General features: G+C 31.8%; 2 protein-coding genes across 2 annotated transcripts; one reads left to right on the top strand and one right to left on the bottom strand.

Annotated features, from left to right (window-relative positions):
- Nucleotides 1–3,405: 3,405 nt before the first annotated feature.
- On the bottom strand, nucleotides 3,406–11,017 carry HELRODRAFT_177678 (hypothetical protein; the record flags this gene model as incomplete). The annotated part of the gene is made up of 11 exons (XM_009025822.1): nucleotides 3,406–3,522; nucleotides 4,667–4,788; nucleotides 5,519–5,617; nucleotides 6,579–6,635; nucleotides 7,919–8,001; nucleotides 8,257–8,369; nucleotides 8,757–8,879; nucleotides 9,240–9,323; nucleotides 9,794–9,948; nucleotides 10,198–10,318; nucleotides 10,868–11,017. 11 exons carry the CDS (start codon nucleotides 11,015–11,017, stop codon nucleotides 3,406–3,408), a joined length of 1,224 nt encoding a protein of 407 aa, XP_009024070.1.
- A 596-nt stretch (nucleotides 11,018–11,613) lies between these two features.
- HELRODRAFT_177677 (hypothetical protein) lies at nucleotides 11,614–13,215 on the top strand (the record flags this gene model as incomplete). Its single annotated transcript, XM_009025821.1, has 3 exons — nucleotides 11,614–11,747; nucleotides 12,009–12,063; nucleotides 13,009–13,215. 3 exons carry the CDS (start codon nucleotides 11,614–11,616, stop codon nucleotides 13,213–13,215), a joined length of 396 nt encoding a protein of 131 aa, XP_009024069.1.
- Nucleotides 13,216–13,751: the final 536 nt, after the last annotated feature.

The following is a 13,751-nucleotide window of genomic DNA, read 5'->3' as shown; positions in this document are numbered from 1 at the left end:
CTATACAATACAATACAATAAAATACAATACAATACAATAAAATACCATACAATATAATACAATACATTAAAATACAATACAATAAAATACAATACAATACAATACAATACAATAAAATACAATACAATACAATAAAATACAATACAATACAATACAATAAAATACAATACAATACAATACAATACAATAAAATACAATACAATACAATACAATACAATACAATACTATACAATACAATACAATACAATACATGTTTGTAAATCTGTATACATTCTCAAGTTGTGTATGTATGTAATATGTATGTGTGTGTGTGCGCGTATCTGTATACATTTTCGAGTTATGTGTGTATGTATTTATGTATGTATGTATGTGTGTGTATATATATATGTGTGTGTGTATGTGAGTGTATGTATGTATGTATGTATATATGTATGAGTACATGTTATATATGTTATATGAATGTACGTATATACGTATATGTACAATAATTATATCTATGTATTGATGTTTTTATGATAGATATATCTATATCTAATATTACATGTATTTGTATACACACATTATTTTCAAATTGGAATATGTATATACAAATAAATTTGTGTATTTTTAAAGTTTGTATAATATAAAAAACTTGTGACTGCAAGCGGTACTTGTTTGCAATGCTATGCTGTGCAATGGCGAGTCGTGAAGTGATTTGTGCTTACCTGCTTGTCACTCAACAATACGCTCTACTAGTCGTAGGGAAAGTAGTTTTCATTGAATATTATCATCTTGTAATGCAACGTTTAACGTGTATTTTAATTTAACCTCTACATTTTTATCCGTTATTCATCAATTCACAAAATTTCCAATCCCAAAATTTTTGTTTTTCACCGAATCTACAGACTGGATCCACTGCCTGACTGGATTCTCGATTCCAGAATTTTCGTTTCCATGTTTCCTTCTTCTTCTTTCCTTCTACACGGATGTGTGCAACATATGAATCCTTCTCTCTAGCGAAAATATTTTTCTGCAATTTTCTTAACTTCCAACTTCCTTAATAGATTACTAATGCTAATTGGCACATAAAAAATAACACATTTTTATTCAAACATATTGATTATCGTATAGTTCAGCGATATGATACACCGTGTGATGTCTTTCTATAAAATTACGTTAATTTAGTGTGAACGACATTCGATAAAAAGCTGTCTTTCATTGATGACTATGTGGATGTGTGTGTGTGTGTGTGTGTGTGTGTGTGTGTGTGTGTGTGTGGTGCTTGCCACGCAAATGTGTGTGTACATACAATAGGCAACTCACATTAAACATGCAAGCATGTGACGTAAGTTTTCCATTTATCTACCTATTCATTTGTAGCAGATCATACACAAAGGTTCTACAGTTCAGTTCAACGCTCGCAATTATTTTTTAACGCTGACATTAATTTTTTTTTCAATTTTTAAAAAGTAAATTTTTATTTTGCGATATATTTAATAAGTAGCGAATTCAAATACTTAAAATCAATCAATGGCGCGTAGTAACAGACATTTATTTAATGAATCAAAATGTCAAAGACACCTACCCAAATAAATTTTCAGAGCACCGAATATAAATTAAGTTGTACTAAACAATGAGAATATTATTATTTCAGGTTCAATAGTTTATTTAAGAAGAGCTACGTGTGATTCATCAAACGGTGCAACGTGAATGACTTATTGGCACGTAGTAAATATTTCATTCATGTCTCGATGATTTTGTGTTTGGTACGAGACACTTGTGCCCATGATTTCAGTCAATCATTGAAACCAAATGCATTCGATTACGATATTCCATGTTATGCTCCTCCATTAATGATCGTCAAAACAGGCTATCTCAGTTTAGCGGGCAATGTATGCAGTTGAACACGTGCGATACAATGAATCTCACACAACTTTACGATGCGACGTATAGGAATGTGTTTGTATTTGTGTTTGTAACCGGGTCAATGCAACACAGATCCGAACCTGGTGTTTTCACCACTAAACTATAAGGTAGACAGGCAAAATCTCATGTATTTATCTTATGGCTTATCTTATTTTTATCAACGTAAGAGCAAATTCTCTTAAATGTAACCCTTTTTTAGACAGTTGTTTTATAATTTAAAGTTACAGTAGTGTGCATTTGGAATAAACTTATTAGTACGAACTTCTGTGAAAAAAAACTCTAGAAATATATGTGTCGCAATTAGCAAAAATTAATGAAATGAAATGTTGTATTGCAATGCTACAACATGATCTTATTTGCATTAATCATCTTCTCATATTAATACTCACTTCTTCATCAGTTTGGCACAACAAACATGATTATATACAGTTTTAACCAAATTATTCAAACAGAGTTTTATTAATCACATAATAAAAAATTTTCAAATTTTCACCAGAAATGACATGAAATGATCACAAACCCTAACTTTTAAGCTTCTTGAATGAATGTCACAGCAATGAAATAAATTTTCTCTTCCAAACTAATTTTTCCGTCTCTTTAAGTTTAACTCCAAACAAAATTCAATAATTTTTTATTTCTAAATAGTGAACTAAACTTTCAGCAAAATTTTTAAAAGCCAAATAAATATCTAGCATTCATTAAGACTAGGTTATAACTTCTACAACTTATATCGAAGCAAGAGGTCGCAGCAAGCCACTGCATGTTCATCATGTATCCAACTAATTAATTCTCGCAGCAAGACGTCAGAAGTTCATAGAATGATCCTTCCAAGCGTTCGAACAATGCACATGCACAGTTGGACGCGATTGTTAAACAATCATACAGTCTTTGCGAACAAAACTGTTACGAATGCACTGCTACTGAATGGTAAGTAGTTCATAATTAAAATACGCTTAATAGTTAGAGGTTCATGTGTGTATGTCATGTTTATTCATTAATGATACGCTGTGCACTTGACTTGTTCGTGCAGTGCTGCATAATTTAGAATTATTTCCACATTATGCCTCGTACGACCGTTGTTATCGCAGTTATACCGACAAAATATTTATGATGGAGAAGTGGCTGGGGTGGAGGGCTTTCTTGTTTTTTCTACCCAGTTCTCTATAGATCTAACTTCAGAGTGCTGCGATCGAAAGAACCACGTCGCTAAACAAATTTCAAAACAGTTGGAATTTATTTCTTTTATGTTTTTTATTTTTAAACTGAATTATTTTTCAATAGATCTATCGTTCTCAAAGTTCTTGTTTTTAGCTGAATATCACTCTTTTCAGAAGGATAATTTCGTCTTGTGATGAGGGAATGATTTTGAAATTCTGAAGCTTATTTTTGCTATTTCCTGTAATTCCTGTGTTCATTCCCATTTTGGTGGGGATGATTTTCAAAATAATTCTTACGTCAATGAACATTTTTGCTAATCCTCTTAACTTCACTACTCCTTTTTACAGAGGATCTTCAATAGTCCCCTCTCTCATGGCCTGGTGTGGTTTTGGTGATGCATCTTCCAGGACCCACCACTGCTTGTAATATGGTGAAAGTTCGCATGTACTGATCCCGTACTGATGTTGAGGTTTCATTGAATAAACTTATTTTGAAAAACGCAATTTATGGCTTTGATGATAAGTAATAAGTGGAAAATTGTTTATGCTGTTCATCATTGACCTGAATTAAATTGATGCTAGGCGTTAAAATGAAGAAATAAATCAGAGTCAACTGACGTCAATGTTAACCTATCCACTGTTTACCGTTTAATCAATCTAAAAATAATGGAGGTCCAAGCAGTTTGAACTTGTTCGGCTCATAAAATAAAATTTTCTGCTCTTTTGAGAGCATTGGGCACAATCAAAGCAAACGATAAATTAGTAATGAGAAGTTTATGTGGAAAATATATTTGATCTAGTTTTTTAGTTAGTTTTTTTTTGGTGAAACTCAAAAATCAATGTAAAAATGGAATGAGCATAAAATTTGTTTAACGTTTTAAAACAAAAATTATTACAATATCAATATCCCGCCCAAAATTAAGGCTGACGCACCAACGGTGTCAAATATCAACTATGTTATTTTTTATTAAAGCAGTATTGATTGACTGAATGTGTTTGCTTATAAAACCGTTTTGAATGGAGTTAGGTCAAAAAAAATAAAGGCAATTCGCTTTGCTTCGCTTGACGTTCATAAGATATTATAAGAACGAAAATTCTAAAAAGTTTCATCAACCTATCATTTTAAATTTAACAAAATATCTCATTAATGGGAATTTTTGAACTGTCAACTTTGAAATGGTTATTTTATATGAAAATTATTTTTCAAACATATGAGTATCAATTTCATGGATTAACAAAAATAAAATAAATAAATGACTAGAGTGTTTCGTACACTCTGTATAAGCATGATAATGAAAAATAAAAGTTGCTAATATAAAACTTATTCACCAGTGCTATAAGTTGAATTTCAACATTTCAATGGAACAGCTATCAAATTCGAGCTGCTTAACTAAGTAGTTTTAGTGATTTAAATTTATCATCGTGTGGATTTCTTGGAAATGAAATGTCAGTCAATGTTAATTTTAAAAAGCTAAAAGCGCATTCTAAAATATTTAAAATGAAAATCCTTAGTTTTGTAATTATTGTAATCAAAACCAATCTTAGAGAACGACTTCAGCAGTAATTATTAACTTATGCATCACTAAACTTTCTCCATCCCTACCCTGAACAGAGGATAGTGCGGATTCGATGAGAATCTGTTGAAGATGGTCTCTAGGTGGGTTACCAACACTTCCCATGGGAGGAAGTTTTCCTCCTTGCTTATGTACATTGACAGGTCAAGAGCTGTTTTTAGGTTCACATGACCGGTGCTGGGGTGGCGAAGAAATTGTTATAAGTTGTTATTAATTTTCATTTTCTTACATTTAAAATAAGTTCCATACATGAAAGATTGTTTTACAAACAAACTTCAGCTTTGTTAGCTGGAAAGCAGCAAAACTGCTTTTTAAAATGTTTGAGCGAATTATTGCAAGGAGGTGTTAATAGTTAGAAATGCTTTTATTTTTATCGAATATCAGCTTTACGAAATTCTACCATCATCTTACCAGCTTATTCAGATACCTACACCTACATCAACAATTGCAAGACTACATTTTCTATAAATGATTTTGACTGTGATGCACGTGAGAAAGTGAAGAAAGGAGTCGTTATCGTAATGTTAAAGATGATGACGAAGACGGCGATGAAGGACATAAAAATATTCCAAATGTTATAACCCACGGCGCAGAAAAGGACGATACATAAACTTCAAAAGATTTGGAAAGATCAGTGCAAGGTCATCAACAGGGTTCACGTTCATAAAAGACAGGGGGCAAAAAGAAATGTTGTTTGTTTGTATAGGTTAATCCTTATTCGTTGGAAAGTCTAAGCGGGGGTGATGTTATATCCGCTGCAATAGCCAAAATGTTGTTTTGCAAGATGCGCTATCTAATTAATTTGAATTTCTTATTATCTTGATTCTATAATTCTATGTTTCCTTCGCTAATTATTTCTTAGAATCAGATATCTCTGTAACCTGCGATCGATTTTAGCAGGGCACGAGTTGAAATTGAAGTTAAGGTAGTGAGGTTGGAGTTGTTGGATTGTGGAGTTAAGTTACGCTGTGAATTACTGGCTATCGTGCGACATCGAGAATATTTTGAGATTAATAAATGATTAAGTGTTTTTATTTCTGATAGCATTCAAATAAACGTCCAAGCAAGTCTGTGTCTGAAGCAGTTGTGTTCATCTATCGAAAATCAGCGAACCTACTGAAGATCGAATAACCTGATGATCGTGCAAGTTAATATTATATGTGCTAATGTAGCCAGTTTTACCTTATCAAAAATGAAAAACATTGCAATATATGGCAGTTGAAATAACGACAATTATGCTCAATCATTCTTTGCAAATTGGATACCTGGCAAGTACAAATACATCATCAATCAAATTTCCTCTGTCGACTGCACTGAAGACCTTGAAGACGATGATTTAACAAATGTTGGTAGATTATTTGCTGGTATAAAATGAAAACTGGGACGGAATATTTTATGGAATCAATTAAAAAAATTTTATCACTAATTTATTAACAAAAATTAATTCCACATCTGTAGCAAGAACAACCACATCATCAGAGTTTGTTATAGAGAAAGTGCATACAGTGTGGTTTTGTTTGAGTTGACGTATGATGGCCAACCATCCTTCTTCATCGTAATTCACTCTGTAGAAACCTTGTTTGAAAATTTTACTTGACAATTTCAAGGGGTGATTTAAAATATTATTTCAATAGTATTATTGAAGATTTCCAAAAAATAGATCTAAACAATAAATATTTAAGTTATTATAATTACTCTTATTCACGGAAATAAAGTTTGTCTGTATCTACTGCCATCATCAAAACAGAGACTAATGTTTATTGGAAACTAATTAATGACAAAATTCAACAACATCGCAAAAAATATTTTAAAAGTGATTGTCATTATCACCAGGTTATTATAATTACTATTGCTGGTCATCGCCAGCATCATCATCATTGATGACATCATCGCATCATCATCATTCTATTAGTGTCATCATCATCATCATTATTATCTCACCACTCATTTCTGGATTTGCTTTGATCCAGGCAACATCTTCTTCCAATGCGAATTCCACTGTTGATAAAAAAATCAAATAATATTACTGCTAATAACAATGCTATTGCAATTTATTAGGCGCCAAACGCGCAGCTGCTTCCGAGAATTTTGGAGCCCCCAGAAGCAATTAAAAAGTTTTTGCCGCTTTTGAAGTTCGGTGGCAGGCTGTTGCAAATCTGTGTTGAAAACTGCGACTTGAGAATTTTGATCTAACTATGGAGATGTTAAGGAAATCGGACGAGGAAGAGCAGCAAATTTTATTATGTTCATGGTGATAAATAAGAAATTGTAGGTAGGCGGGTGAAATAGAATTCAAGATTTCGAAGGTAGGAGAGGCAATTTTATAAGCGATGCGTAATTGTACAGAGAACCAACGCAGTTTATTGAGAAGCTTTTATCATATAACGTATCCAACAAAATTGTCTGTATAGTTTAAGCAAAACGCAAACCAAACCGATCATGCGGCGTGCAATTGGAGCAATGTCGACAGTTAGAAAATTTCTTATGTCAGAAAAGTTCTTATGTGATAGTTGCATGATTTGAAAGTGCTGGAAACATGATCGTCAAACGTTTAGTGTCTCTTAGGTGTCACACCGAGCAAATACATGGAATTATCGATAATAAGATAGGAACCGGCGATGTTTAAGTGTGGTTAGTGTTGGAAATTAAGTTTTTGCTGTTTTGTTCAAATTTGAAAATTCTTACATATAAGTATTCAAAAAAAAAAATTTGAATTACAATTACTCAAAAAAGGAACAGTTTGACTTAATTCTCAAAAACTGACGATAAAACGCAATTTCTGCGAAGCGATTATTTTCGTCAATAATTTCATTCTGCTTCTCGCAATTTAAAAAACAAACTAACAAAACAACACGCGAGTTCAATTAGCTCAATTGGTAAAAGTGCCATGTCTGGCGCTCATGCTATTGAGCAATGATCTGGTTCCAAGACTGTCCACCAAAAGCTAAAACACTATAATCCGACTCTGGTGTATGGTGAATTGCTTGCGTTTTCTCAAAAATAAGTGTTCCTGGCACTGCGTGGTGTGGTCTGGCATGGTGTACAGCTTGTGTGGCACAACAGTTCAGTCGCAACTAAGTAAAATACAAGACGTTAACAAAGTCTTTTTTTTAACAGTTTTATTTACAAAAGTAAAAAGGTTCATCCTAGCAATAAAATACTAATTTATGGATGGCCTCATGAACAGAATAAATCTCAACTAATTCAACAGAATTTACACATAACCAAGAATAAAGACAGAATTAAGAACAAAACAAAAAAATGACATCATCACAACGAACTTTCTTCTTCTTTCATGAACACCGTCGAATGGTTAAATGGATGTCTGTCAGTAATGTAGGCCAGAGGGATGAACCATTTGTAGCTGCGTGGTGACATACATTTGAATGATGTTGCTACATTAATTCAACTGTTTGCAAAGTCAATACTAAACAAAAATGAAACATTCAAAGAGCTGTTTACCGAACCAGCCAACTAAGTTAAATTAAATTATTTTTAGTGATGAAAATTTTGTTTTGTAACTTTGGTGTATTCTTGTCAATGTAAACAAAAAATGCATAAAAATTGAAAGACTTTTTTTTCAAGAATTATGAAAATCTCTTGAGTGAAAGATACATACAAGTCATTACTGTCAGCGTTGCTAAACTTGTGCTTGCTGATGTAGTGCCTCACGGCTGAGTTGAATAAGTGGGAGGTTATTGCCTTCTCCAACATTCGAAATATGCTGGCTGACTGGGAAGGTTAAAAGTCGATATTTTCATATGAATGCTTATTTAAATTTCGTGCAATTGTGCTTGTCTTTATTGTTGCACCAGTTAAAACAATTTATTCAAACTATAGAAAATGGTAAACTTCGGCTGTTTATTAAAATTAGATTTAATGAAAGTCTTTAATATTTAATTGGTGATATGATGGAAATGTTTTTCATATTTTTTTTATAAATCAACCAGCATGAAATCTGTCTGACAATTTATTTTTAACTTTTGTGGACCATTCCAAAATTTATTATTTCTTTTTTTGAAAATTCAGTCAATAACATAAAGTAACAACGGTAATTTAAGGTACATAAGATACATTGAAAAATTACACATTCAAGTAAACGTTATAATAAGAAGAAACCTTAGTGGTTAAAATGGAGTCAGAAGTATACATGCACTCTTCAGGAACGATAATGGGATGAGACGAATCTTTAGAATCTTCAATTAAGGCTTTGAACATGATAGTCTTCATAATTCTTCCCAACTTCAAATAATTAAAAATTTCGTTAGATTTAATTCCCAATGTAAAAACCTTTTATTTTTGAATATTTATTACTTTGTTGTATAACAACTAATAGTTGTCGGTTAATATTAAAATAAAATTGGTTAAAAATGGTTGACGAGTTTTGCATCTTATCTGTATTTAAAGCAAAATAATATTGTTATCATAAAATGAAAAGAAAAACGAATTACAGAAAATATATTTTTGATTATAAGATTTTCACATAAACCAAATACAAATACTTTGTTCTAAAATGGGGAAAATGGTTAAGAAGTGAAAGCCAATTGAAATTTTAGTTAAATTTTAACTCACTCCAAGCCACTCTGATAAAGTATGTCTAACTGCAATTTCTTCAGCTAGGTGGACAATTCCTTCCTTCAACCGCAAATCATTCCAGCAATCTAATGTCACCAAGTTTCCAAGCCACTATTCAGTTAAAACATTTAAACTTATAAATTTCAATTTTAAGCACTAATGTAAAAAAATCTTTCAAAATAAATAAATTTTTTTTTAAATTTAAAATAATTTCCGGAATCGGAAACCGATAAAAAATATCCGACTCCGGTTCCTCAAAAACTCCGACTCCAACTCCCAATCCGGCAAAAATCTCCAACTCCGATTGACTCATAGGTACACTCTGTTACTAACTACAAAACATTATTCTACTAAATATTTTAAGAGCCTATTCCATTCTAAAGCATCGAGTGTAACAATGAACTTATTTCATTAATAGTTTGTCTGAAAAGTCACATTACTTTTATTTGTGGAACCCTCAATATTTTAGAACTTTAATTTGATTCTTCCGTATCAACACTTTGTTTGATGAATGGGTATCTGGGCCGGGAAGATACAAATTTCAATGAAAATATAGATAAGAAAGAGTTGAAGTTCCTTACTTGGTGAGCTACTTTGTGTGCTACAGCTATCGCTATATTGTTTTTTTGGAGTTTAGAACTTGTATTTGTATTGTGAAGAAACCGTCTTAAATGGCGAGAGATGAGGCCCAAATTCTCCACATCTAAATAGGCAAAGCTCGTGATTGGATAGCTGTCTGTAAGGGCGAATAATCATATCAACCATTCAACAACGTTTAATTATTTAAAATTGAAAACCAAATGGTTTCATTTATTTCGAACCAATTTTTTAAAACGATATGGTTTAATTTTATTTTAGTTTGACAAAACTCCATGTTTTGTCAAAGAACACTTTATAAACGCTAAAACAGTAATAAAAAAAGAAACCGTGAAAATATTGTAATACACTTCAAATTTTGCCGTTCTTTTTTAATTTAGAAACAAACCAAGTTTCTTCAGAGGGTAGTTGACACCAAAAAAATTTTCGAAAAAGTCCAAAATTTCGACAGTGATATCAAGCACGAAGTTGACTTTATCTATATTTTCAGCTGGAGAGAACACCGAGACCTGGCGTGTGACGTAGGATTATCATGTTATAAAAGTATGGTAAGGTCGACAAAAATGTTTGCTTTAATTAATAGTTGCCTAGTTTATTCTTTTTTTTATTTGCCTAATTTATTCTTCCTAACTTTTTGTGAAATTTTTAATTATTCGCATTTGACGCTGAATGACTGATAATGCATTTAAATATTTGCTATTTGATTCTAGTTAAGTCTCGTGTGAAAGTAAAGTAATATCTCACAATCAACCATCAATACTTTGCAACAAGGTTATCATACAATTCATTTTTCTATTCATTGTCAAATGTTCTGTAATTATGATTGGCCATAAATTTGTATGCTATTGCCACAAAAATGTTAAGTTTGGTTTGAGAAATTGTAGTTTATAAATGTTTTCATATAATTATTCATAAAAATGTGATTGACTTGTTGGCTATGATGAATGAATTCAAAACATTTTGTTCCAGTTTTCAAAATTTGTATCGACCTCCTCAACAAATTTTTAGAAAGTCATCATAAAAAATATTTTTATTTAAAACAGATTGAAGCAACTAACATTAACTCCACTCCTACTCAACTTGGATTTGGACTTGAAGTCGCACACGACGAACCCCACCAAGTACGTGCTCATCTTGACTGTCGTCGCGAATACGTCCATCGTTTCCGTGTCAGATACTTCCAACTCAGCCACCTGCAAATACAACATCGTCAGTTGAACGAGTGTAATTTGGTGGAAATCTTTCTTGCATTAACTTCTTGTTACGACTCTCTCTAATATTTCTCAGAAAAACACACAACGTATGTAAGTACGCCTGACTCAACACATTGAACATTTATTACTATCAATAGTTACTGTAAAAAATGTGCTAGGTATCTTAATTTCAAAAGAATCAAGAAGTGTGAAAGTAGTATAGATTATTCTATAGTATAGAATGTGGTTATGTAGATATGGTAGCCGAATGCAATATAAAGCTGCGGGTTAATAGAGGAGCTAAATGGCTTTTTAAATTCTTGGTTTTAGTCTCGTGGTTTTAATCGCTTAGTTCAGGGCTCTTGGTTTTTAATCTGTTCGTTCAGTCTTTGTTAGTGTGCTGTTTAATTTTAATACATAGCGGTTGAGAACACTATTATTATTACAATCTTATATATATTGCCAGAAGTTTGATTTTTATCGTTATGGTTTTTATTTAATAAAAGAAGTATATTCTTGAAATCTAGTTCGGCTTAATTAATTTACTAGAAACCATGAATGCTGAAAAAGACTCATGAAAATGTAACGTATATTTTACACTAGAGTTTTAGATGATTTTAGATGACCGCGACGTGGTTTCGAACCGCGGAAACAACCTCATCGGCGGTTTCAGATCAAAAATTCGCATAAACCTCGCGGATATTGCAGTTTTTGGAATTTTTACCTCTGCAGTTTGCAGATTCCAGTACGTTATTCAGATAAACCGCCAAATTAAATTTTGAATAATCAAAAAATGCTAAAATTTTCAGAATAAAACAATTTTATTTTTTGACTTCATCTAAAAAGTAACGTGTTTATAAAGTTATATTTGTATTTCCATTTTATCGTTGATTTGTGTCCGTCATTTCAGCATGTGTTATTTTCATTATTGAATTAGAAATTTATTGAGTTAAAACAAAGATTTCTTTTCATCAAATTAACACGATCGATCATGTCGTCTCATTAGAAGTTCAAACTCAAATCGAGGCAAACAACCAGTAAACTTTACTGCAGGCAGTAAGGTTCGGCTTCCATAGAGAAAACGTAGAATGTGTAAGAACCCCAAACTATATAGATAGAAAATACATAGGTCCGTTCATTATTGCAGGAAATCAACAAACGAACAATCCAAACTAGATTAATAAATACTAAAGATTAAGAACCAAAAAGTACTTTACTGTTTCGTATTGGTTCTGTGTATCGTTTCGTTTTTTATTCACAAACTTATTATTAATAACAGTTGAAAACTTTTTCGTCAGGCAAGAAGATTGCGCCAACTTTGCCATTAATATCAATTTTCCGCCAACAAATATTTGTTGAATTTGACAATAATTAAGTTCCAGTATAAAATTATGCACTGATAACTTAGTGAGTTGGTCGTTGAGTTATTTTGATTCGTTAGCTGAAGAGGTTAAAAGAATTCGTATTAGTCAGAGTGATTTGGCTAAAGGGAATAAAAGATAAACATTAAGAAAGGTTATGTTTGACTTCATTGTTTCATTTCATTAACTTTTATACTTTTTTATCAATTGCGATATTACCGCCAATTCCTTTCGTAAGAAATAGCAATTGAATACAACCTACAACCAAGCTAACACTCAAACTCAATAAACTATAACGTATTATCAGTGTTGGAAACGTTAAAACAATATCCAGTGGCGGATCTAGAGGGCCGCTGCCCCCGTTGTGAATGTTATTTGTGTTAAAAGTTAGTAAAACTAGTTATTTTAAAGAGAAAAGTGGTGTTTTTGAAGGAAAAATGGACACTACAAGCCCAAAAGAATGGTAGTTAAACTTTTAACCACATTACCAGAAAAGTTGGCTCCGTCAAAATATTTGTGCCCTCGGTGAACATTGAATTCCTTTCGGTCATCAAACTCTTTTTACTGAAAATACCCCCTTCCGGTCGTCAACAAATTTTTTGAAAGTTGTCTAAACCCGCCACTGTATATATTATAATTAAACAGTATATTAGCATTCAGAAAGCTTTGGTTGGAAGAGGTCATGACTTGAGACATTATATGATAACAAGATGGGTTTCCCAGTTTGAAATGCTGCAATCACTGAAAAAAGCGTTCTCTGAGTTGAACAACTTGCCGCAAAACAGCCAAAACAGAAGTAGTCTCTGCTTGTTGGAAACCTCTTTTGTTGGGCCATCTCATTTAAGTCCTTGAACCATTAAAATTGGCAACAAAACTGTTTTCACAGTGCAGTGTGAAATACTATTTTAAATTAAAAAAAAATATTAAAGCTTCGATGAAAATTTAAATACTTAATGATTTAGATGCATTTTCTAAAAACAGTAATTTCAAATAAGAATGTAGTTATACAATTAAAATTCTAGATTGCCTTCTAGTGTTACTGTTATCTAATTTTAAACGTAAAATTATGATGGCCGATTTAGGCAGCTTTTCGCGGATGCCATTCGGTGCGGTGCGGTGCGCTTGGTTGCGGGCGTGAGTTTGGCGGACAACTTGAAAATTAAACAAAATTATTAAACACCGTTTTTCTCGCTAAATTTTTTCAAAATTTTCTAAAACAATTTGTTAATCTCAATATTGAAACTCTGAACGATAAGCAGGCTTAGTTCTTCGGCTTATAATTATATATATATATATATATATATATATATATATATATATATATATATATATATATATATATATATATATATATATATATATATATATATATATATATATATATATAT

Source organism: Helobdella robusta, assembly GCF_000326865.2.
Source record: "Helobdella robusta unplaced genomic scaffold HELROscaffold_43, whole genome shotgun sequence".
Lineage (NCBI taxonomy): Eukaryota > Metazoa > Annelida > Clitellata > Rhynchobdellida > Glossiphoniidae > Helobdella > Helobdella robusta.
This window is presented reverse-complemented; position numbering and strand designations above follow the sequence as displayed.